The sequence below is a fragment of the Anser brachyrhynchus genome (genome assembly GCF_964034855.1).
Source record: "Anser brachyrhynchus genome assembly, chromosome: 3".
Lineage (NCBI taxonomy): Eukaryota > Metazoa > Chordata > Aves > Anseriformes > Anatidae > Anser > Anser brachyrhynchus.
The window spans coordinates 54,657,787-54,683,215 of NC_137696.1; the positions used below are offsets into that span (position 1 = coordinate 54,657,787).

Consider the following 25,429-nt stretch of genomic DNA (forward strand, 5'->3'; position numbering starts at 1 on the left):
AGTGTTGCCAGCTGGGTATCACTTTGGGTTCTTGCTGGCTGCCACTGGTCACCTGATACACTTGGAGACAAGTGCTCCAGAACCTGGTACCTGTCTATATTTAAATGCCTGCAGCTATTTTTGTTGCCTTCATAGGTACAAGGCACACTAGGCTTTAGTTATGCCTTTTGTCCCCTGTAACTTAATTTAACATTATTATCCTTTTGTAAGTATCAATAACATTTCATTTACTACTAAAGCTTCATTTCATTAAGTAGTCAGGGTTAACCAGAAACCTAATCTTCCCATTGAAGAAGGTAACTGTATCAAAGAGTAACTTCAGTGTTTTTGATTAGCTGGCAAAATACAACAAATCACTCCCTCAGTTGGTTCACTGAGTACAAATTAATCTTGAACTTCCTAACATTTGTAAAGCTTTGCATCTTAATGAGAATATTATTGGGCATGATTTTCATACAAAAGGGACTGCTAAAGCTAGAATGGTATGTAACTTCTTAAATAAATTTAAGTGCTACAATTTTAATGGGAGGATGTATTTTGATTAATGAAGACAGTTTTAGCATCGATGTTAAAACACTATTTTGGTATTAGTATTCCTAAACCTTTTCTGTTATTGAGAAGTTACTGTTTATTTTTGTTGTTGTTGTTGTTGTTTGTTTTATTTTAAACTAAAAGTCCTTGTTTTTTCCATTCTTGCCCTAAGTATAAGAAAGAAGACTAGAAAACTCCATCTCCTTAATAACCTCTGGCTTTTTCCTATTTCTGGGGTGCATGGAGATTTTGGCAGAATTAATAGAAACAGCATCTGAAGTCTTTTGCAAAAGACTGATTTAGTATTCAGAAGTAGTAATGATTTTGTGATTGAGTACCAGCTAAGTAGTTAAACCTTGTATAAAAGCTCAGATATAGCCAAACAAGTTTAATTCAACTGCATTTAGCAAGGCTTTTAAGGGCTCAACTAAATCCGATTGACTCCAGTTTAAGTTAAACACATGTAAAATAAAACGTGTGGTTTCTTTTTGTATGTGATTGTGTGTGTGTGTCTGTATATGTACAGACCTAACGACTCGTTGAGCTGTGTGAAACAATGCTGGTTTGCTTGTTCTGCTGCTTCTGCCATAGGCTTTCCACCAGAGCTACAAGCGCTGGTAGTTTGGGAATGAGCTGTGGTTAGGAAGTAAGGCCTTCCCTTCGAGGAGGCTGGATGTAGCCAAATCTTGGTGCTGTAGTGACAGGACTTTGGGGCTTTAATCTTTCAGCTGAGGCAGTCTGTGTGGCGAAACAGCAGCAGGTGTGTCTGGCTCAAAACGGGAGCCAGAAACTTCAGCTGGGTGCGCAAAATGCTGTTGGAGCTGTAGGCAGGAAATGGAAACTGCAGGAGTTAAAGCTTTGTATCTTCAATGTTCTCCTTGTAAAATTTTAAAATTCTAGATTCTGGAAAAAGTCATGTGCGCCAAACTCCCCCAGAAATGTTCATTTTGAAGGAAGCCATTAAAGTATTCTTTTAAACTATCTCAAGTGCTTAGAATTTGAGGGGAGACCTCATCGCAGTCTACAACCTCCTCGCGAGGGGGAGTGGAGAGGCAGGTGACCTATTCTCTGTTATCACCAGTGACAGGACCCGCGGGAACGGTGTCAAGCTGAGGCACAGGAGGTTTAGGCTGGACATCAGGAAGAGGTTCTTCACCGAGAGGGTGGTCGCACGCTGGAACAGGCTCCCCAGTGAAGTAGTCACTGCACCGAGCCTGTCTGAATTTAAGAAGAGATTCGACTGTGCACTTAGTCACATGGTCTGAACTTTTGGGTAGACCTGTGTAGTGCCAGGAGTTGGACTTGATGATCCTTATGGGTCCCTTCCAACTAGGGATGTTCTATGATTCTGTGAATATCTCTTCTCATTAAGTGTGAAATTAGATACAATCCTGAGACAATATGTTCAGTTAAAGCTTGTAAAATGTAGCTGAGAAGTTAAAGGAGAATGAGATTGGGGGTCAATCTACAGATTGGTCTAATGTATTGCGCTGAGGTATGCGTAAGTAGCTGAAGTGGTGTAACTAGGAAATAGGGTCAGAAAAAATGAGAGATTTTCTTAGGCTTTCTTCTTTATTAGAATAAGTCCGTGTGAAGAATGATAACAATAAAAAAAAAAGCCCTGTACGTACCAGGAAATACGGATAATCCTTGATAAAAACGAGATAACAATTTTGATGAAAATAATCTCATTAGAACTCTGGGATTGCTGAATTTAACTAGTGAAGAAAATAAATGCAACATAGCTCTTTCAAGCCTGATTTCAGATACATTTGTTGTTATACTGCTAAGTTCAGATTACATTTGTATCTACACAGTAACCCTGGAGTCTTTGCTGTTGAAATTGTTTAAGAAAAAAAGTAATGGGCTGCAGATGAGGTCTTTCCTCCCCTCACATCAGCAAGGACCCTCTGATTCTCAGGACACTTGGCCTCCTATGTCATTAAAGAAAGCTGTTTTTATTACTGGGGAATGGGATACTATCTAGTCTGCAAGAGTTGATGTAGGTCTCATGTTTTGTCTTGAGTCTCTTGAGACATCTGTCCTATTTGTTCTGTAATTGCTAACGTTTTGTTAGGGATCAATAAATTGAAAACGAGTCTCTTGCTATACCTGTCTGACATGGTTTTCTTATTTAATGTTCACGGACTGTTGTTTGTTGGTTTGTTAACATTGTAGACCTCTCACTTAATTAAAAACAACTTTCTGACTGTAGCAATTCAGCCTTTTCCATACTTGAAGATGTTACCCTTTGAGTTAAGCCGCACATTAATTTGAGGCTGCAAATACGGTAATAATAGCAGAATGCATGGGAAATCGTTGGATTCAATTATAGGAGAACTACTTGTGCAGGTCTACTGGTAATACAGTCAGTTCTGTATAGTCAAAATCACCTTTCACTTATTAAATTACAGGCACTAGCACTGCACAGTTTATAAATTAGAAAAAAAAATAATCTGAGCGATTAATCATATTTCATGTTTCGTGCTGTCTGATATCCGAACTGCTTTATAATAAAGAAAAAAGGTTCTGCAGACCAATTTGTTGCAGCTAATCAATCTTTATTTTTCTAAGTGATAGAAACAAAAGTTCACTTAGGACTGCCTTTTTTCCTTTAGCTGGGGGTTAATGACAGTTTGTGCTGTGGGCTTTTACCAGCTAATACTACGTCAGGGAGCCCTCAGTACTGGGACTTGATTATCCAAGCTATATGCTAGTCTTTCTGTTACGCAAGGCAAGTTGTATGGAATTCTTAAATATCACTAGAACGGAAATCTTATTTTTTTTTCCACTGAAACATTTGGATAATTTTTCAACACTTTGTTTTCAAACAGTTGCTTTGATAGAGCGATTGAAGCGTGGAGGCAGTTCCACTGTGATCTCAATGACCTCTCCCAGTGGATAACGGAAGCCGAAGGGTTATTAGCTGATGCCCATGGTCCAGATGGCAGCCTGGATCTGCAGACAGCTGGGCTGCATCAGCAGGTATGTACAATATGCCCAGAAACTGGGCAAGCTGGAAAATCTACATTTTTTTGTCTAAAACTGTAGTTTTCTATGTAGATGTCTACTGTTAAGACCATGCAATTATGTAATTTTCAATTCCAGTTTAAAATGATTCATGGGGAAGATCACGACTCCAGCTTATAGTATGATGACTCCTATTGTGGAAGGTTTTGAGATAATTTGATAATGCAAATGTTGGCATAATTTTTGTTGTTTCATTACAGCTTTAAAATTATGTTAATCAGTTAAGAAATGCAGCACATTATTTCATTTACTTCCTACTCATAATTAAAGAAAAAAGAACCCAATTATGGTCAATTATAACTTACCAAATTATATATTTTTAAACTAATTAATTTTCAAGATCCTGCTTCATATAAGTAATCCAGAAAATTAGAAAATTTCAGTTATGGGTGCCATAGATTTGACTGTTTCAGACTTCAATTCTACAATTTAATTCCCTGACATTTCTCTGGATCCTCGTTATAGAAGAGCAGGCTTTTCTGTTTAACTAAACTACACCCTGTTAAATAAAGGGAAGAAAACATAAGTTTAAGAATCACATATTATTTTTATTTTGTGAGAAATGGCTATCCAAGTGTTATCCTAACGTACAGTTTGTATTTATCCTTGTTACTGCTTGGAGTTTTTTTCTAGGGCATTTCCTGTCTCTTTCTTGAATTACCTTTTTTCTATTCTAGCTGCAGAGATATTTGTACTAACAATGTAAGCTTTTTATGGTTGTTAAGGATATTTGAAGGTTTGATCCTGACAACTTCTGACTTCCTTCAGCTTCATGGATTTGTTGTCATGTCTGGGGAGCATAGATATAATTATCCTAGCTAAAATACCATTAAGTTATAGAAATAGTCATGGCCATGGCTTATGAGAAGAAGTGCTTAAAAAAATTCTCACCATCTGTTAGCAGTACTAGAAAGTGCTGTACATTAAAAGGAAAGGAATCAAAAGTGAGTGTGAATTCTGACACTGGTTTAAATGAATTCTTGTGATCCTAAGTAGTATTCAGCAGCCTATTATGTATCATTACCTCTTTTTATGACGCTCATTAGAAAATTAAACCAGATTTAACAACAGACTTTTAATTACGTAAATCAACAGCATCCAATTTTAAGTGAGATGGCTTTAAGTGCCTGTTCCAGTAAAATAATACGTACCCAGGATTCATTCTGCATGTTATGAACCACAGATCAAAGTCGCTTCAGGTCAGTAATAAAATTCTGTGTCACTTTTATGCTTTTGACAGGAACTTGAAGAGGGAGTCAGCAGCCATCAGACCAGTGTTTCGGCATTGAACAGAACTGGGGAAGGGATCATACAGAAACTCTCTGCTACAGATGGGAGCTTCCTGCAGGAGAAGCTGGCAGGTCTGAATAGGCGCTGGAAAGCAATCACTGCGGAGGTCATGGATAGACAGCAGAGGTAATAAGTTAATCAGAAATTTGGATGTCTAACCAGATGCGATGAGGAGAATCTCATTTAGAAGACTCTAGGAGAGTAGGAGGGGTAGCGCATTCTATGGCATGCTGCCATTAATTTACATTTTCCTGACATTCAGACCTCTTTTTTTTGTTTGATTTGAACCATCTCCTAGAACAGATTCCTCATAAATGCAGCTGCAATTTACTGCCTAGTAAGTCAGTGTTTAACACAACCCACCGAATGAAAACCACAGAAACTCTTAATATTTTCCTTTGTTTTCACAATCATTTCATTGCTAAGCCAGACAGTTTTTTTGGAAGGAACACACATCTAGTTTCTCTGGCTGAAGCTGAACTGTAAGTACATTGCCTTGATTTCTGCTTTTGCATTGTCAAAGATAGGCTAGTTAAAACAACTGAATTATGGAGTTCAAGAACAATATTACAAAACAAAAGCTTTAGGTTTGTGTTTACTACAGTTTAATTAAGCTGACTAGGTATATTCTGAACAAAATGAAGATCACTTGTGAAAAGAAGTCTTAAATTTCCTTCAGAAGATCGAAGTGCAAAGTTTTCTGAGATGAATACACACATTTTCAGTGTACCTGAGAATACAAGGTTCTCCCCTCAATTCTCAATGTTAAAGAAATCTATTGCGATAAATCCCTGGAACGGATAGTTATTTTTGGAGTTATTAATATGGTCGTATAGATACATATTTTAATATTTTGTGATACATTGAAGAACAGAATAAGATTTTTTGTAATTATTTTAGTTTGAGAAGTTCTATTAAAGCTATGTGTGATTTAGGGATTTTTTTTCCCTTGGAAGGTCTAGGGACATTTCTGATATTTTCACAAACATTGGTCTTATTGTGGCTTTAAATGATTAGGCCTGAAAGTGTTGTCATTACTGTCACTCATGTTTAATGTTTGCTACAGACTTTTAAAAGTCCATTTTGTGACTTTGGAACTGAAATTTATCTATTCTTAAGGTGGTAGTATTATTTTGAAAGTATGTAGCATTTTAATGATGTGACTAGAATTAATTCTTTAAAGTTATCTGGCAACTGAAAAACACGCAACTGTTAATCAGATGCAGGAATGGCATGCCATGTTCACTGCAGAAGTGCAGGTGGATTTTTTGTTTTCATTTTTAAGGCTAAAAGGAGAGAATCAGCAGTTGATAGATTACAGAAAGAAGCTCGATGAGCTGCGTTGCTGGTTGGAAAATGCAGAGAATGCTCTGGACACGAGATTTACATTCAACCATGAAGAAAACTTGCGAGAAATACAGGTAAGATCCATTAGTGTCTGTGTGTATGCATGTGTGTTTGACTTACCCAAGCAAGGAGCATCTCAATAATGAAGTCAGGTCAAGTTGATAACTACGTTATCTAGCCAGATGATGGTGGCTGTTTCAGAAAATGAGAAATAAATATAAAACCGATACAATTATTAAGTGGAATTTTACTCAGAGTGATATCTACAAGTCTACTTAATCCTTGTGAAAACTTCAGCAAAAAGCCAATAGAAACCGACAAGTTTCTAAGATGGGTGAGCATGCGCCATTGTCAGTTTACTGGGCAGCTTTAATACTTTGTGTTGCATGTTTAAGATTTTATTTAACCTGCTGTTTAGTCTTGTAAAGATTTTGGTCATTTTGTGTTACTTAGATGCATATGCGCATTTGTATTTTTCCTGTTTGTGTCTGGCTTTGACAGCAAAATAACTTCGGTTCTAGGATGGGTGAAAGAGAATGCTTCTGGAATCCTAGAAAGAATGGGAGGAATAGTCAGTCTCACAAACCTGCTTTACTCTTTTTTTTTTTTAATGAATAATATAAAAAAAAGTCTACTGCTAGATAAAATTGGGTGGAAAACCTTCAAATTACAACAAATGTGTATAAATGATGTAAATTAGTTGCTGTTGTTTGCCTAAACAAGTTCAGTCTTTTATATCAAATGAGTAGTGGCTAACTAGCTTTCATGAAAATTTATTTTTTTCTTGTGGTCCACCTTAACGTAGATGCCTGAAGTGAAAGGTAGAACTAGATTAAGGGGAGATGGGGGGGAAATTTGCTAGAGAAACACTGACAGTTACTAAGTGCCGTATTCAGCCCTACTACGGCAGGAACGTTGCATGGGATTACGGTTATGCATATTAAGGGAAGGTGAGTTCGCAGTAGAAAGCTACTGGTGAGATTACTGGGCTATTCAGGAGCATGAACTCCTCATATGTAAAGAAACTCGGAGAGCTCACCTTGTTTTGTCCAGTCAAATAAAGAACAATGAGAACAGACCCAGTGATGACAAGATAAGGGGAGATGAGCTATTATTAAAAGCTACTATTGGGGAAGTGGAAATAACAGATGTTAACTGATCAGTCAGGAATAATTACAATATGGGAAAGACAAGGAGATTTCTAAATAAAGGTTCTGAAACACCTAAGAGGTTATAGTATATGGAAGGGAAAAAAAAATCAAAAAACAACCACTTTTAAAAAAAAATAAACCCTTGAAAACTTAGTAAAGGCACTATATTGGAGTGGGTAGGCATAATGTATACTTGCTATTGTAATTTGTTTATTCCAGTGCTTAAAGACAATTTGTGATTTCTGCTCCACAGTGCTTTTGGTCTATGGGCAAATAATAGCATAATTATGTTAAAGTTGATGGGAAGTGCATCCAAGCATAACCTTCTTTTTGTAGGATCTATCCTGTGCTTTCATCTTTAAAGAGAAAGATGACTTTGGGAAGTTGATCAAAATCAAATTGTAAGGTTATGTTTAGTTTTTAAATATCTTTAGAGCACATTTTGTTGAGAAGAAATTACCTTGTGATGGTAGTGATCTACCATGTACTTGTGTAACAGGAGTGGGCCCTTAGGTTTTATTTTTTTTAAACTGTGGCAGGCAATAATTTTGGTTGACAACATGTAGCATTTCGGATACATGGTACATCCAGAGGTGATCAAACAGAAGCATCTTGTGAGATGAGAATCACTGTGTGTGATATGAGGCTGTGTAGGTACCTTGGCTATTATATTTGTAGCTTTATGGGTGTTTTCCAGTTAGCAAAAAGTGTTGATGTTTCAATAAAATTTCCAAACATAGCATAGAATCAAAAACAAACATAAAACACACTTTTTTGTCACACATTTCAAGGGAAAATTCTAAATATTGGAGTAAAAGGAAAACTTTTTTGCCTGTTACTGTTTAAGCATGTGTGTGTTTTGGCTTCAGTCCAAAACTCTTCTGTCCGTTTTAGGTCTTAAATGAAGAGATGGAAGTACAGGGAGACAAACTGGAATGGTTGAACAGAACTGAACCCGAAGTTATTCTGGATAAAAATGTCAGTCTTCAGGAGAAAAACAAACTTTCTGATAGCCTGCAGTCCCTCAATGTGAGATGGAATAAGGTATGCATTTCTTCGGCATTTTTACCTGAGGCTGAAAATACAGTGGTGTACTTAGGGTTTTGGTTTCACATGTATGTGTGACATGTAAAATATCTTGGAAGCTGTGCATGTATGTTGACGGAATGGTCTCCCAGGCGGGAATTCTTAATCCATGTCCATATCAAAACCCTTGTGGACATTTTTTCCATCAGAATAAGTTGGTTTAATTTAGTTTTTAATTAAGGGTGTTTTTTGTATTGACTTTCTTTCAAACAGCTGAGTTAAAAATATTTACAGTCATAGAATTATAGAATGGTTTGGTTTGGAACAGACCTTGAAGATGATCTAGTTCCAACTCCTCTGATGGGCAGGAATACCAGTTAAAGTTGCCCAAAGCATGATCCAACTTGGCCTTAAATATTTCCAGGGATTGAGGCATCCATGACTTCTCTGGGCAACCTGTTCCAGTGCCTCACACTCTAGTGAAGAGTGTAAAGAATTTCTTTGTACTGTCTAATCTAAACCTACTTTTTTTTGTTTAAAACTGTTACCCCCTTTTCCTTTCACTATGCTCCCTGATAAAGAGTCTCTCCTCATCTTTTCTGTAGGCCACCTTTAAGTACTAGAAGGCTGCTGTAGGGTCTTCTCAGAGCCTTCTCTTCTCTAGGCTATATAATGCCATCTATCTCAGCATCTCATTACAGAAGAGGTGTTCCAGCCCTCTGATTATCTTCATGGACCTCTTCGGACCCATTTGAACTGTTCCATGTCTCTCCTGTGCTGGGCGTCCCAGAGTTGGATGCGGTACTCCACTTCTTTTGTTGCAGCCCAGGATACAGTTGGCATTCTGGGCTGCTGGTGCAAACTCAGCTCAGGTTCAGTTTTCCCTCCACCAGTACTCCCAAGTCCTTCTCCACAGGGCTTCCCTCAATCCACTCATTGCCCAGCCTGTATTCATGATTGGGATTGCCTCAGCCCAGGTGCAGACCTTGTACTTGGCCTTGTTGAACTTCGTGAGGCTCACACAGGCCAACCTGTCAGAGTCCCTCTGGATGGCATCCCTTCCGTCCAGCATGTTGACTGTGCAACTCAACTTAGCGTCATCCACAAACTTGCTGACAGTGCACTCAGTCCCACTGTCCATGTTGCTGACAAAGGTGTATTAAATAGTATCGGTCCCAATACAGACCCCTGAGGGATACCACTCATCACTGGTTTTCACCTGGACATCAAGCCAGTGTCTGCAACTCTATGAACGTGGCCATCCAGCCAATTTCACTTGTTTGAGTCAAACACTAGCATTAGTTTGAAATTGAGAGTGTCACAATAAATCTTCGCTTTATAGGAAAGTTGAATATTTGCAGCTGCTAAGAGGAAAACAAATGAAGCTGAGGTAAAGCTCCTCGAGAAAATCCTCAGTTGAGTGTGTCTGGGATTCTTCTTGAAAATAGATGGTGTAAATTAAACACTGTAGTGAACTGAACCAATTTGATCTCACATACTGACCAAAGAGAAGAAAAGAACTCATTGGTTAAAGAAAATTGGATTTTTTTTTTTTCAAGTGGAGCTTGGAGAGCCAGGTGAAAAAAGGCATAGAATTATTTGGGATTTATAGTATGGATAAGGGAGGTAAGAATTTGCTGGGCTTTTGATATTTTTAAATTTTGTTTTTTAACCCAGCCAGACATCGAAAATAGGGGTTTTATTTTTTCCTTTGTATATTGCTTTTCAGTCACTCATTTCTAGAAACTGCAAGCCAATTTATTTTCACTACAATAGGGTTACTTTTTTTTGTTATTAATTACCTATTTCTCTACTTTTCTGTTGGTGATGACAGCAAAACATCATAATTCATTTGAAGTGTACTCAAATAATGAGTCATAGCTTTGTTACCTAGGCAGTAAAATCCACGCAAACAGTCTATCTAAAAACTTCATTTATTTCTCCAAGATTTAGGTAAGGCACTGGAAAACTTTGGAATAACAAACACACTGAGTACCTCTTGGCATTTTTATTTCTTTAAAGTTATATTCTGAAAAACTTCAATGAAATATGAAACATACTGTTGTAGCAAATGTGATATAGAACATTTTGTGTGTTGTAATACACAAATTTTTGTTATTAATATAGATTTTTCTTACTGTTTTTGTTCTCTCTGCTGGACTGTAGGTGTTCAGAGAAGTGCCTGACAGACTGAGAGAACTAGAGGCGTTTGTTGGGCAGACTCATCTTGTTTCACAGACGAAGCCTTCTGGTGAGTGACTGGTCTTTCTGTTTTGCTTAGTTGTTTTGAGTTTAATCCTTGGATGATTTTTTTTCTAACAGCAATCTAAAATTGAAAACCTTCCTGTGAACTTAGGTGGAAATAAGAAATGTTACCCATCATGTGGGCCTACCTTCATGTTACTAGGAGAGACAGGAACCGTCTGGGCAGTAAAAAAGGCACTCAGGTTTTGGGGGTGTTCTTTGTCGTTCCCCTAAATGTGTTGAAAGAATGGCTTAGTAAAACTTAAGTGTCCTCATCAGGAGCCAGTGTACTACATACAGGAAAAAAAAGCCAAATTATCTCTGTGACAGATTGTTTTCCAGTAGATTTGTACATTGCGGTCATGCCTTTTAGTAACTGAGACCCTATAGAAACTTTCCCTACAGCTAAGCACTTCTGTAATATCTCCTGCATCCAGATTTTCTGCAGTCCTATAAATGTAATTCTGCATCTTTTGGCTCAGTATGGGCACAGGTAGGTCTTTTCTCATCTACTATCTAGTTATTTTCCTGAACCCCATAAGGGAAGCTGTCAGAAAATGTGTTCTTGTGTTGGACACTAATACTGGCAATCTTTTCAAAAGCTATTGGAGGCAGATCAGCAGATACAGTGTAAACAAGATGCCCAGGTCTCCATTTTAGAAAATCAGGTAAAAAGACAATCCTTGCCTGAAAAAAAAAAAAAAAACCAAAACATCTTGAACTTCAGTAAATTGTCTGTGTGTGTGTGTATACATACATACATACATACATATATATATATTTAATTCAGCAGCACCAAAAAAAGTTCAAGGAGGACAAGCAACTTTTATTTAAGACTTTCAAGACTCTGATTCAGCTTGTTTCCCTTTCATGCAGGCTATTTCTTAAGTAAAACTTCTGTCTTTGATTGAGGCAAGAGTGTAATATTTATGCTCCAGCTTGATTTAACTTGGTGTTTTGCTGCAGCTTATTTCTCCTTGCTTCTTTACAGTGTCGGGTTGAACATATAGAAAGGGTGGGGCTGAGCTAGGGGACATCTGTCCGTTTTTAGGACAGCTGTGTATTGCCAAGTCCATGGAGCATTTATTGTAGTAACTTGACGTATTTGTGCTTAAGTGAATTCTGAGTCAAGAATGGGAAAACCTTTCTGCCACATAATACAAAAGTGAGGAAGACAATTTTAGACATTTACCATAAGTGAAATAATTGTTTTGTATGCTTAATAGACATCAATTCCCATTCACGTCGAAGAGGATTTAGCTTCACTCTGTTAGAGTTAATGGTGTTTTCCTTCTGCAAGTTTTCTTCTCATTTGTGTTGCGAGTGACTCATTTGAGTGACTCTTGGCATGCAATTAAATCGTAACTTCACAAAAAAATAAATAACATTGTGGTGACTTAGTTTCTTGTGGTTAGAAAGCCTCAAATACAAATTTTGCTATGCGTTTTTTGTAGATGCTGTTGCATATTCATAGAAACTACAAAAAAAAAATAAATCCTGAAATTGTACTTGTGGCCATTATTTTTTTCTTTAACAAAAACCCCAAACTCTGTTTCAGATGTCCAAAAGGTGGTGCTATTATCATCTTCAATGGAAATTCCTGTTCAGACTCAGCAGGGTTTGGAACTTTCTGCACCTGCTGATCTGGATAAAACTACAACAGAGCTGGCTGACTGGTTGGTATTGATTGACCAGATGCTCAAGTCAAACATAGTCACTGTGGGAAATGCTGAAGAGATCAGCCGGACTATTGCACGAATGAAAGTATGTGTTTTAGTGATGACTAGACACTTGTAATTTCTTTACTGAATGTACAGGCTAATAATTTTTTTAAAGAAACTGCAGTAAATGCTTAACCTGCAAATTACACTTTAAAAACTGTTGATATTACACTCCTCTCCTCTCTACCATTTCCTGTTAATTCCTTGCCTGCCTTTGTGAGCAAGATGTGAGGTAGACAGCACTACTATTTTTTTGAAGAACTCCTACAAATGTCATCTTTTTAGGAATGTTTGGATAACTACAACTTCCTGTGGGTATGCAGTGTAATTTGTAATTTTATAGAATAACATGATCATAGAATCATAGAATATCCCAAGTTGGAAGGGACCTGCAAGGATCATCGAGTGCAACTCCTGGCTCCGCACAGGTCTACCCAAAAATTCAGACCATATGACTAACAGCACAGTGCAAACGCTTCTTGAATTCTGACAGGCTTGGTGCCATGACTATGTCCCTGAGGAGCCTGTTTCAGTGCGCAACAACCCTCTCAGTGAGGAACCTCTTCCTGATATCCAGCCTGACCCTCCCCTGTCACAGCTTGCCACCATTCCCTCAGGTCCTATCGCTGGTCACTAAAGAGAACGGGTTGGCGCCTGCCCCTCCACTCCCCCTCATGAGGAATCTGTAGACAGCAATGAGGTCTCCCCTCAGCCTCCTCTTTTCCAGGCTGAACAGGCCAAGTGACCTCAGCCGCTCCTCATACGTCTTCCCCTCTAGGCCCTTCACCGTCTTCGTAGCCCTCCTCTCAATACTCTCCAACAGTTTCATGTCCTTTTTATACTGTGGTGCCCAGAACTGCACACAGTACTTGAAGTGAGGCCACACCAGCGCAGAGTATGGCGGGACAATCACTTCCCTCGACTGACTAGCAATGCCGTGCTTGATGCACCCCAGGATACGGTTGGCCCTCCTGGCTGCCGGGGCACACTGCTGGCTCATATTCAACTTGCTGTCAACCACAACCCCGAGATCCCTCTCTGCGGGGCTGCTCTCCAGCGTCTCGTCGCCCAGTCTGTACATATAGCTAGGGTTGCTGCGTCCCAGGTGCAGGACCCGGCACTTGCTTTTGTTAAACTTCACGCAGTTGGTGATTGCCCAGCTCTCCAATCTGTCCAGATCTCTCTGCAAGGCTTTTCCACCCTCAACAGAGTCAACAACTCCTCCAAGTTCAGTGTCAGCAAATTTGCTCAAAAAACCTTCTAGTCCTACATCCAAATCATTTATAAAAACATTGAAGAGGAGTGGCCCTAAAATGGAGCCTTGAGGGACCCCACTAGTGACCGTCCACCAGCCAGATGTGGCCCCATTTACCACAACCCTTTGAACCCTGCCCGTCAGCCAATTGCTCACCCATCGTATGATGTTTTTGTTTAGCTTTATGCTGGACATTTTGTCCAGTAGGATCCTGTGGGAAACCGTGTCAAAAGCTTTACTGAAACCCAGAAAGATCACATCAGCTGGTTTCCTTTGATTGACTAGGTGGGTGATCTTATCATAAAAGGAAATCGGGTTAGTCAAACAGGACCTACCCGTCATGAACCCATGTTGGCTGGGACCAATGACTGCATCGTCCCCAAGGTGCGCTCCAATAACTTCAAGGATAATCTCCATAATTTTACCAGGCACTGATGTGAGAGAGACTGACAGGCCTGTAGTTGCCAGGGTCTTTCTTGCCCTTCTTGAAAATTGGTACAACATTTGCCATCTTCCAGTCTAGTGGGACCTCTCCAGATTCCCAAGATCATTGAAAAATAATTGAGAGAGATCACGCGATGACATCAGCCAGCTCCCTAAACACCCCGGGATGAATCCCATCCGGACCCATGGACTTGTATGGATCCAGGTGGAGCAGCAAATCCCGCACATGTTCGGGGTCGGTTGGGAGTTTGTCATTCCCACTGTCACGGTCCTCCAGCTCAGGGCACCCGGGGTCCCAAAGCCCATCATCAGCGTTGAAGATGGAGGCAAAGAAGGCATTAAAAGTCTGTGCTTTGCCTATGTCCTTGTCTGTGAGGAGACCTTCCGCATCAAGACTGATGTTGTCTTTGGTCCCCTTTTTTCTGTTCACATATTTAAAAAAAAAAAACAACTTTTTATTGTCTCCCACAGACCTGGCCAGCTTCAACTCTAATTGGGCTTTGGCTTTTTTCTGTCCCTACAAACACAAACAGCGTCCCTGTATTCCTTCCACGTTGCCTGACCCTCCTTCCAGCAGCCGTACAGTTTCTTTTTCTGCCTAAGCTCCAGTAGAAGATCCCTGGTCAGCCAGGCTGGCCTTCTGCCCAGCCTGCTTGACTTTCAATATTTTGGAATTGCCTGATCCTGTGCTTTTAGGAGGCAGTGCTTAAAGACTGACCAGCACTGACGGATGCCAACGCCTTCAAAAGCAGTTTGGGGACCTTGCTAACTTGTTCCCTGAGCAGCCTGAAGTTTGCTTTCCCCATATCCAGGGCTGAAGTTTTGGTGGCAGTTTTCCTTCTGTCACCAAAAATTTTAAACTCAACCGCTTCGTGGTCACTGTGACCAAGACGGCCGCCAATTGCCATGTCCCCCACAAGACCCTCTCTGTTCTCTAGCAACAGATCTAGGAGGGCGCATTTCCTGAGTTGGCTCCCTTAGCACCTGCACCAAGAAGTTATCATTGAGGTGCTTTAGGAACCTCCTGGACCTGTTCCAGTCGGCCGTGTGGTAATCCCAGTTGATGTCTGGCAAGCTGAAGTCCCCCATAAGGGCAAGCCTTTATCCTCTCCCTGTAAATGTGTGTATCTGTATGGTGTGCATATATAAAAGATCAGAGCTTGGTAAGAGAATAATAAGTGTGAGAGTGAAAAGTAGATAGAATCATAGAATATCCTGAGTTGGAAGGGACCTACAGCAATCATTGAGTCCTACTCCTGGCTCTACACAGAACTACCCAAAAACCAGACCCTGTGTCTGAGAGCATTGTCCAAATGCTTCTTTAACTCTGGCATGCTCAGTGCTACAACCAGTTCCCTGGGGAGCCTGTTCCAGTGCCTGTTCTTCCCTGAGAGGGTGATCCTTTTCCTGATATCTCCCCGAACCTCCCAGCTCCATGCTGTTCCTTCAGGTCCTGTCGCTGTCCCCAGAGAGCTGAGCTCAGCGCCTGCCCTTCTGCTCCCCTTGTGAGGGAGCTGCAGGCCGCCATGAGGCCTTCAGCCTCCTCTGCTCTGAGCTGAACAAACCAAGGGGCCTCAGCTGCTCCTCACACATCTTGCCCTTTAGACCCTTCATCATCTTCATATCTCTTCTTTGGACACTAATAGTTTTACGTCCTTCTTATGTTGTGGTGCCCAAAACTGCACACAGTACTTGAGGTGAGGCCAGATGCCAGAAAATACTTTGCAATGACTGTGGTATCTGTGTGGTTTGTACAGGTTAGCCTTTACATCAGAATTTTCAGTTTTAAGTCAGAATACTTTTGCCTTTTAAAGCAGTGTTATAATACTGTGACAATTCAAGGGTTGTAATAGTGATGGAATAGCCATCTGTCTCTGAAGACATACGTGTTTTGTTTTAGGTATAAATAATACAGATATTGTTGTTAACTATGTTCTGCTTTTTGTATTTAAAAATTGTATCCTAATTCTCAACAGATAACAAAAGCAGATTTGGACCAGCGGCACCCTCAGCTTGATTCTGTTTTTACATTGGCTCAAAATTTGAAAAATAAAACTTCCAGTTCAGACATCAGAACAGTGATCACAGAAAAATGTAAGTTCCTCCATTCCATGTTTGCAAATACAATGTTTCTGTGACAGTAAAATAATCTTCATATCTTTCTACTAAGCTTTTGATTTTGATCCTAGTTGAAGTTGTTTTCCTTAAAACACCTGAAAACTTAGCTATTAAATAGCTTCAGTATAGCAGTCTACTGAAAATTCTTGGAAGAAGGATTGCTACTTTTCTTCTTGACTAGCATTTTTTTTGAGGTATAAGTGTAAATATGTTTGCTGGGATTTGAAAATATCTTATGAAAAACTTGGGTTACTTGACAGACAGATCCAGGGATAAGGATTTTTTATTCCCTCATATAAAGGAGATAATAATGTGTTTATTTTTACTGAGCTATGATACACTAGACAGTTAGTAAAAAGCATGCATATGTTGTCTTAAGAGACTAACGTTGGGCTGAGCGTTAGTAGAGCTTTTAAGTCACTGATACGTACTTTAAAAAAAAACATACTGTGAAAATTTCTTTTACTGGTACTTAACAGAAGGAAAACACAACTGACACAATTAGAAACCAAGGGACAGAATATTCTTGGAACTCCTAAGGCGTTGCCAGTTGCTAAGACTAGAGAATTCATGCAGCAGGAAATATCACAGAAGAAAAGAGAATCTATGGAACAATGGAAATATGTATTTCCCCATCTTCTTTTTTCTGCAAAGTAATTTTCCTTTGCTACATTTACATGAATTTCTTTGGTGTCCATAGAGCTTGCTGAAGATAATAATGGGCTCACAAAGCCAACAGAGTTTCAGGTGGAAACTCAGGGGAGAATAGCAGCTGTTGTAATCCAGTGGAGTCAGTCAACGAGGGGAGATCGGGTCAGTTGCAAAACATTCTTGATTCTTCACAAAAGGTGAATGAGGAATAAAGCGACTGTATTTTAAAAACTTACATTGTGCTCCCTGATAGTCATGGACATCCAAGATGGAAGCAGAGAAGCTGTGTATACTGCCAGGAATGAAGCTTCCAATAGCTACTCCAGATGTGTGTGAAGATTTTGTTACCTGTTATGAAACATGAAAGAACTGAAGGTTTCTTTAAGTTTGTAAAGGGTGATTTTGTTACAAGAGCTTAGTAGCAGTTTGCTTCACTCTGAAGAAAAGTGAAGATCAGGATTGTTTTATGCACCTTATTTAAATGCTGAGGGGAATATACAAATTCTATAAACTCCTGTGAATATGCTATGCGTCATTAGATTAAGCCTAATTACTCTGATATTTAGGAGCACAGACATAGAAAAGTTTCCTTCTCTGGAACTTCCTTCCCAATAACTGCGTAACTATGGGGAATTAAAAGTAATATCTAATCAGGAGTTATTTCCCACTTTGAAGCCACAGGTAGATCCTTGAGGTTACCAAGAATTTCACTTTCTGTCCTGTTTTGGTGGAGAATGAAGAGAAGGGAAATATGTCAACAGTAGATAATTCCATTAGGAACTCCGAGTGGATAAGAGTTTTAATCCAGGCAGAGAGAGTAGGATTAACCTGTCCATATATAAGCAAAAATCTGTAACATAATCAAGAAATATTTATTCACTAATAATAACATGATAGAACTATCGAATATGTACCCATTTCAACCAAGTTGCTATTGTAGACAGCTGTTTTTCAGGGATATTTTTCCTTCCAGCTTTGTGGGGGACAGCCTAAATGCTTAGGAGACTTTTCTCTACAGTTCATCACCCAGCACGCATTGTTATACCCTTTTTTTCACTCCTGCTGTTTTTGCTTTTGCTGTTTTGGTGAAATCAGTGATCTTTCCCAGCAGCTGAGTGTTTCCTTTGAACATACTCTTTATCCAACACAGTAACATCTTTAATTAAAAAAAATATACGTGTATGCATGTGTATATATATTTATGTGCTGTTGGGGTACTGAAGCTTTTTCCTGAGTTCTTATTCAATTCACCATGACCCACATCATGCTTGAAAATTATAGTCACTTTGACAAAGGGGCTTCACTACCTCAGTCTAGGAGCTCTGTGAAGCTAAACAGAATATCGTTGAATGTATTGAATGTATTTCTTAAAGACATCTTCTTAGGCAGCTGTAATGACCTTGGATGTTTGTAAAAAGTTTAAAGTTTTTAAAAAAAAATCTAAAAAAAATGTAAATGGTAAAGTTCTCTTAAGTGGTTTACACAGCCCTTGGCATTTTTACTTCATGGAGAGTTCAAGCAACTTCATGGAGGAATAAAGTGACCTGAGTATCAAGTATGTAAGTTTTCTAATAAAGTAAAATGACGTACTTACTGGTAGGATAATTACATTTGATACATTGCTGAGGAGAATACAAATGTTCCCAACCGAAAAACCCCAAGCTGGCTTTCTTTTGTTTGCTTTTTTTTTACATTTGCTTTTTTTACTCTAGTTCAGATGGTACAGTGCATTGCTACTAACTGTCATGTCAGGGAATAGGGAAGACCTACGTCCACCTCTGTAGACTCTCAAGTGATGCAATTTTTTTATTGGTCTGTAGGTGTTAAGAAAAAAATTATGATGCTGTTCATTTCTTTCTGTCAGTCGGACTTCCTGCTTTCCCTGACGCTATTTCTTTTTGTTCTAGGCTTTTGTCATGTTTTCTTTTTCACACTTTGTTTATTGAAGGTTAAAGCTTATTTATTGATTGTCTAATGTAAGTCTATTCATTGAGACAGGAACGTGATACTTGAAGGAAATGGGGTGTGATCAATAACTTCTCTGTTGTGTAATCTACATAAGCCTGTAAAAACCTGTGGTGGAATGAAAGTGCTTAAGTAGGTTGTTACTAGAGTGTTCCTGCATTAGCCACTGTGCTGTAGTGCAGGTGCCACTAGACTACCTCCAACAGACACGCTGGGCAGTAAATCTTAGTTCACTTTGTATAAGCTGCCCAGATCTAAACAAGATTTGTTTGTGCTGGTTGAAGTTGCAAGTGCACAAGGGTGACTTGCTGGCACAGCCCTCCCTCTGCCCTAGTGCTCCCTTGGGGCCCTGCCGGTGGCATCTCTGCAGGTCAGCAGAACTGCTTCCCATGCTGTGTTTGTGAAATGGAGTTGTTACTTTTATACTGACCTGCTTAAACAAGAGGGAGACAAACACCTGCATTTTCTGTTTGCTTGTGTGAATGTGCAAATTACACGGGGAACTAAAATGCAGCATGTTGAAAGGACTGTACTTGAGAATGAGTTACGTTATTGCCTTTTGTCCTGAGAAGTAGAGTCCTTTTGTCCTGAGAGTAGTTATGGCTACTCAGTTGGTTGCCTCAAGTTTTTGATTTTCTGTGTTGCTGCCTGCAGTGGAGAAGGTAAAGAACCAGTGGGACAATACCCAGCATGGCGTGGAGGTGCGGCAGCAGCAGCTGAAGTACATGCTGACGGACAGCATCCAGTGGGATGAGCGGAGGAAAGAAATGGAGCATCTCATGGAGCAGTGTGAGGTCCGTCTGCGTATGCTCATGCAGGCCCCAAAAGAGGTGCTTGCCAAACAGATTGCAGATAACAAGGTAAGGCCATCCTACAGATGGTTTTTTCTTTCCCCCCCTCCCCCATCATACTCCTCAGTCTATGTGAATAGACTGAATCCTGTGCTGTTGGATTCATTTGATGACTGAATGTAAGATTTAGTTATAAGACTGATGTGGCAGTTCTGTCTTTTTGAGCATGATATGTTCTAAATTGTTTCTGTGTTTCTTTTTTTAATCAGACTTCCTGAGAATTGCTTTCTGGGAAGGGAACAGGTGGCATGTGTGCATGGGTGTCTTTTTATAAGTGTAGTTGAAATGAGTACAGTATAGCATCAAATAAATGATTTTTCGCATTCACATTGGTGAAAGTTTCATTATGCAACCACAAAATGTAGCATGTATTATTCCATAGAAATCCATTAACAATAGTTTAATAAATCCAAGAATGGACCAATTTATTTAAAATTAGTCTGAATTTCACTTCTGAAGGGTGCCAAGCATATTCAACTCTTCTTCTTTTTTTTTTTTTTCCCCCCACCTGAATCCCATGCAATCTTTGCTGCTTTTCATATCACAGCAAACCTGCTGTGATAAATCAATAACTCTGATGTCCTTTGTCCTGGTGGCTGTCTGAAAAAAGGGCAGGCTGTAGGTGTCTCAGGATGGGAACTAAAGAGACAAATCATTGAGGAGGGGGCTCTTATCGGTGCAGTACTTAGAACAGGCTTTACTAGACTTCTAAAATGAGTGTATGCGTACATGCATTCATGAAGGGACAATGCAGGGGTGCAGCTGGCTATGTAAAGAACCAGGGAGTATGGTGCTGAGAATTCCTCACTGGCCCAGGGCTATTTCAGTAATCAGTAAAACTGCATAATTTCATTGCCTTCCCTACATGAGCAAGGGATTGGAAATGGACTATCAGGTCTGCCTGTTCGCTTTCGTAAGTGAAAGTAGACCTGTACCCAAATACATCATACAGAGATCAAAATAGACAACTGATAAAAATATGTATGTATTTTTAGAAATAATCCTGAATTCAAAACTCTGTAAGGTCAAAGTACATTATAAATATCCTAATACAACAAGCAAACGGATCTAATATATTTGTTTAAAAACAAAAAACTCACAAAACAGTGGAATCAAATATTCCCGCTGTGCACTTCATTTATGCCACTTCTAGGTGTTGGTCGTATAACTATTAGCATAATTTAAACTTATTCATGCTACTGAAAATATGGAAGTGTATTTACTTCTGTTGCCAGTAAAACATAGAGGGGGTTTCTAGCCTTTGATGGTTCTAGCAAATATCATTTTTCTCATTTATTTGTGTTTTGGTTCATTGTCAGTGACACTTACTCATCAGTGACACTATCTAATAGATTTTCTTTTTAAAAGGAACTTTATTCTAGAAAAAATATGTACATTTGTTGTTTAAAAAAAGGCAAAAAAAAAGAATTTTGTAACGGTAAAATGTATAATATGAAAAATAATCTGATTTCAGTTTTGCTTGACATCTCATTCTGGAATTGCTTTTTAGCTGTTAGTACAGGACTTGCATAGAGGTGACATCACGGTAGCTGCATTCAATGATCTTTCGAATAAACTTCTTCGGGAGTATCGTGATGATGACACGAGGAGGGTGAAGGAAACCACTGACCAAATGAACAATTGCTGGGTTAATCTGAACCAAAGGTAATTGCAAGGTTTTGCTATATTTGTTGCTGTTTGTCTTAAATTTGTATCCTATGTGTATCACTTACATGTATTGCAGTCTCTTCTCTGTACACTTAAGTTTACGGCAGCACTTAGCACTACTGTGGTTATTTAATCAATTGTAGTGAAGCTGAATTTTGAAGATGGAAATTCCCATGGTTTACCATGGAAGGCTTCTGTATGACTTCCGATTCCCTGTTAAATAAAAGGGGGGGTGGGAGGGGTTACATTTTCTTATGTTTGGCCTCAGGTTTGCCTGTGGCTACTTTCCTCTGAAGGTCTTTGAGTAATTCTTCCTGTTCCTTGATGTTGTTATGCGCTATGTATTTGTAGTTTGTTCCTGTGCTTTCTTTTCATAAAGCAGTAAGTATTCAGCTCTGCCTTCTAATGCTTCCAGCTAATGTTCATTGTAGGCCTTTCATCTAACAGAAATTTCTCGTGAACAGGGCTGCGCTTTGGTTTTCTGAGTGTGATGTGTCTGACACTCCCATCTAGAAAGTGTTTAACCATAGGAACTGAGACTTAATTGAAACTTACTTCTTCCTATTCATCCTCTATTAAGACACATTTGCAAAGAAGTATTCCAAATCTCTTACTGAAAACATGGTCCCATTTATCTTCCTATGCATAATTTTTTGTGCAAGGTAATCTAATTGCCGCAAAAAAATCTTTTTTTTATAAGCATTTTATAGATAATTTATATTAGCCTAATGTCTGATTCAGTGCCAGCAGCTTTAGAGGACAGTATGCCTTGTGGTTAGAGGAACAGGAGAGAATTGATCCTATGTATATGGGAGTAGGGTAAATGAAAACCAGAGTCTGTACATATGCTTGTATATATGTGCATGCGGAATGGGAAACTGCCTTTGTAATGACAGGTCAATTAGGTGAATAAGAGTCCTAGGTAATAAAGCCTCTGTAGTTGGTAATATGTCCTGGGAAGTGAGGGGAGGAGAACTTTATATTGGCAAGCAGTAGGTTTCACTGGTAATTAAGGAAGCAGAGTAGAATGTTTTGTTATCCTCCCTTGGAGGACAATGGTATTTTTGTAGTTTTCTGCTTTTGATGTCACAAGTCTTATACAATGAGTTTCCTGGTTATTTCCATCGAGAGATGAGATACAGTACAGACAAAAATTTATATGGCTCATTCTGTGTGACAATTTGAGAGAGAATAAAAAATTATTAATCTCTAAATATTTTGAGATGTCTAACATAAGATTTTCAAGTGACAAAGACATTTCATAATTATTCAATCTGATGTGGACATCTTTTCACGGTTCTTTAAGAAAAAAAAAGCAGGCAAACAAAAAAAACTTCTAGTACATGGTGGGAAAGGCTTTGGCATACGTCAAAACTTCCTTGGCTTTTTACTTTCTGAACTAGGTCATGGTGATGAGGTCATCTCCTGAAATGACCCTTCCTGACCATTCATTTGCATCAAGATTGGGGTCTGCAGCATGTTTACCATCAGATCCTCCCTCTATGCCTCAGTAAATGAATAATATTTCCAAAAAAAAATGCCATTAACTTCATCTGAATCTACCATGAAGGCATCTGGGGATAGGGATGCAATTAGAGGGTGATGAGAAACAGCTCCTGGTTGGATTAGCAGAACCAGTAGACTACAACTCTGTACTAGTCTCATTCAAATTCAAACTTTGCAGAGTTTTGGCTAGAGCTAGCATAAAACTATCCACCTGTGTCAGAGCAGGTGATAAGAAAGAAGAGCTCCTAACTGGAAGCTTCTAATTATTTTTGAATCTGCTTAAAGTCTGGAATAATAAGCAATTGCATTCTGTTGTGTGTAACTGAAGCTTGACTCTTACCACTGGGGCTACTCTTTTGCAGTCTGCAGCCTTAGGAGATGGGTATCTGCTTTTCTGCCTTTTTTTTTTTTTTCTTTTTTTTAAGTAGAGGCAGAACATCCAGGAGAAATTGGGAAGCCAGTGGGTAGCCAGAGTGTGGAGCTGCTCACGGTAACCCTGTGGAGCAGAGTAGAATTAAAAGGGGAGAATGTGCAGTGAAAGCACCTTTTCAGGGGAACGAAGGTTTTTATCTTTGCCTTTAAAGGCAATAAACAAAAATACTGGTGAGCTTTGAGCGCTGAGGAGGGCTGCATGTGACAGGTGTTGGGACAGACAGGGACTGGACCTGAGCATAAGGATAGATCTGTATTTACGGCATACTGCATTAAAAAGCCACTTGTGGCAATACCTGTACCTGGAAGCTGCAGAAAGGGTCCTTAGTAGCGTTACCTGGGATAATCGGTCCTGAGTAGCACCTCAAGAATGCTCTCAGGAAGGCTGGCCATGGAATGCAAAGTCAGAGCAAAAAGGTTGGCATTAAGGGGTTGAAGCTCCCCAGCTTGACATTTTGTAAATTGAATAGTCTGTCCAATGGCTATTTTCTGTTTTTTGTATTGCAAGGTGAAACCATAGTAGTTCTATGCACTTCTGCTGCCTTGGTAGTCAATTGTAGTTGACGTCTAGACTGTCTCAAGTGTTCTTCCCTGACTTCCTTTTGATCACTCACTTGCATGCACTGCAGAGTTTTAGTTTAAATCTGAAAAAATAATTGGGTGGAACAGAAACCTGAATTGGTGCTATGAAAGCTTAAATGCTACAGGTACAATTATTTTTTTTCCTTGGTCGTGTCTTTGCTAATAGAATTTACGTAGACCTTCTCCCCTATCACTGAATTAAGTGAAGTTAGCTGTGGTTATATAGGATTCCACAGGTTTTCCTCACGTTTAATTCTTGCGTCCTGGAACGACTCTGTCTTTCTGAGACTGTTCTAATCGTATTAGAATTCTTGGAGAACCCGCATCATCTTTTTGGCTTGGGGAGTAGTTAATAGCGTCACAGAATTCTCCACCAACTTCTATATTACTTTTGAGGCCTTTGCTGGAATGAAATGAAAGTATTTTAGGTCTGCTCGTAAAACTGTTGCTCACTTCTGCTGTGTAGGTCCTCTTTAAAAGCCTCCATGTAATCTTAGAACATTGATTGTAAATCCATTGATTTATGCTGCTGGAATGCATATTTAGTGTAAGGAATGATTTTCAGCTTTAATTCACATATCATGACAGCACTGGGACTCTAATAAAAGAATTTTTTTTTCCCTTTAATTTCAACCAAGCAGAAAGTTTGAGGAATTAAAACTTTGGACTGAAGATGACACTCTTCAATGAATGTTATTAGCTACAAAGTTCAGGTTGTCTCAATTCCCATCTAGAACATCAGTACTTAGACTTAGAGATCTGGGTCACTTACAGTGTTTCATCCTTCGGGGCTTTTCTTTTTCTTTGAAGGTCACCTCTATTACCAGTCCATTCTTCCTGTTGTCACTCCTGTTCTGACACCTTTGGCCTTAACCCCCTGCTAGGGAAGAAAATCCCTGCAGAGGGAGAGGGTTTTGAAGTTGGAGCTCATAAGTGCTTTTACTTTACGTTTTTCTCACAGTTCCTTGCTGTGTTCTAATTTTTGAGCTGATGCTTGTTATTTTTTCTAGGCGATATATTTATCAAACGCTTCGTCGTCCCTGGCGTGCTATTTAGTATTTTTCCTCAAGAGTTGGCAGAGCATGCCAAAGCTGCAGAAGTGAGGATGAAGACTTCTTGCCCTGCTACTCATTTGCTAGTAGCCAGACTTGGGGAGGCATGAAGTCAAGAATGATACACAAAATCTCATTTTGAATAAAGCAATTGTTAACAAGTGACGTAAGACCTAAGCTCCTAATGCTGAGGATGTGACTTATCTTACTGCAGGTAGTCTAGAAAATTCAGTTGGTTATGCTAATATTTAGGAACATAAGCCTGGCAGAACGGAGTTTGCATCAGATGTTCTTGCTGCCCTTGAAGGAAAATAACTTTTCCTTGCATCTGTGTTTCCTGATGTGCTAGAGTACCTGCTTTGAAACTTCATCCTGAATGGTACCAAACATCTGCAGCTTCTTTAAAAAGAATATTTTAGCTAGTGTTGGATTTCAGGATTCTAAATATAGTGATTCTGTAATACTGCTGAGCAGGACTGTTTCCCCACAGTGTTGCAAGGAGGAAAGAAAGCCTAGGGAAACGAGGAGGAAGCAGAATACACCCATGTTTGATGGGCCTTTCTGG

At 39.3% G+C, this 25,429-nt stretch overlaps 1 protein-coding gene across 4 annotated transcripts in view; it reads left to right on the plus strand.

Annotated features, from left to right (window-relative positions):
- Positions 1-25,429, plus strand: part of UTRN (utrophin) — a gene marked incomplete at its 3' end in the record, with an annotated part of 370,441 nt that overhangs the window by 133,977 nt on the left and 211,035 nt on the right. For all 4 annotated transcript variants that reach the window (XM_080586229.1, XM_080586228.1, XM_080586227.1 and 1 more), the window contains 9 exons: positions 3,366-3,516; positions 4,802-4,977; positions 6,137-6,272; positions 8,244-8,393; positions 10,542-10,626; positions 12,178-12,383; positions 16,016-16,133; positions 19,428-19,633; positions 21,135-21,289. In XM_080586229.1, coding sequence (XP_080442355.1) covers positions 3,366-3,516; positions 4,802-4,977; positions 6,137-6,272; positions 8,244-8,393; positions 10,542-10,626; positions 12,178-12,383; positions 16,016-16,133; positions 19,428-19,633; positions 21,135-21,289 — 1,383 coding nt within the window. The remainder of the gene's footprint in view (positions 1-3,365; positions 3,517-4,801; positions 4,978-6,136; positions 6,273-8,243; positions 8,394-10,541; positions 10,627-12,177; positions 12,384-16,015; positions 16,134-19,427; positions 19,634-21,134; positions 21,290-25,429) is intronic.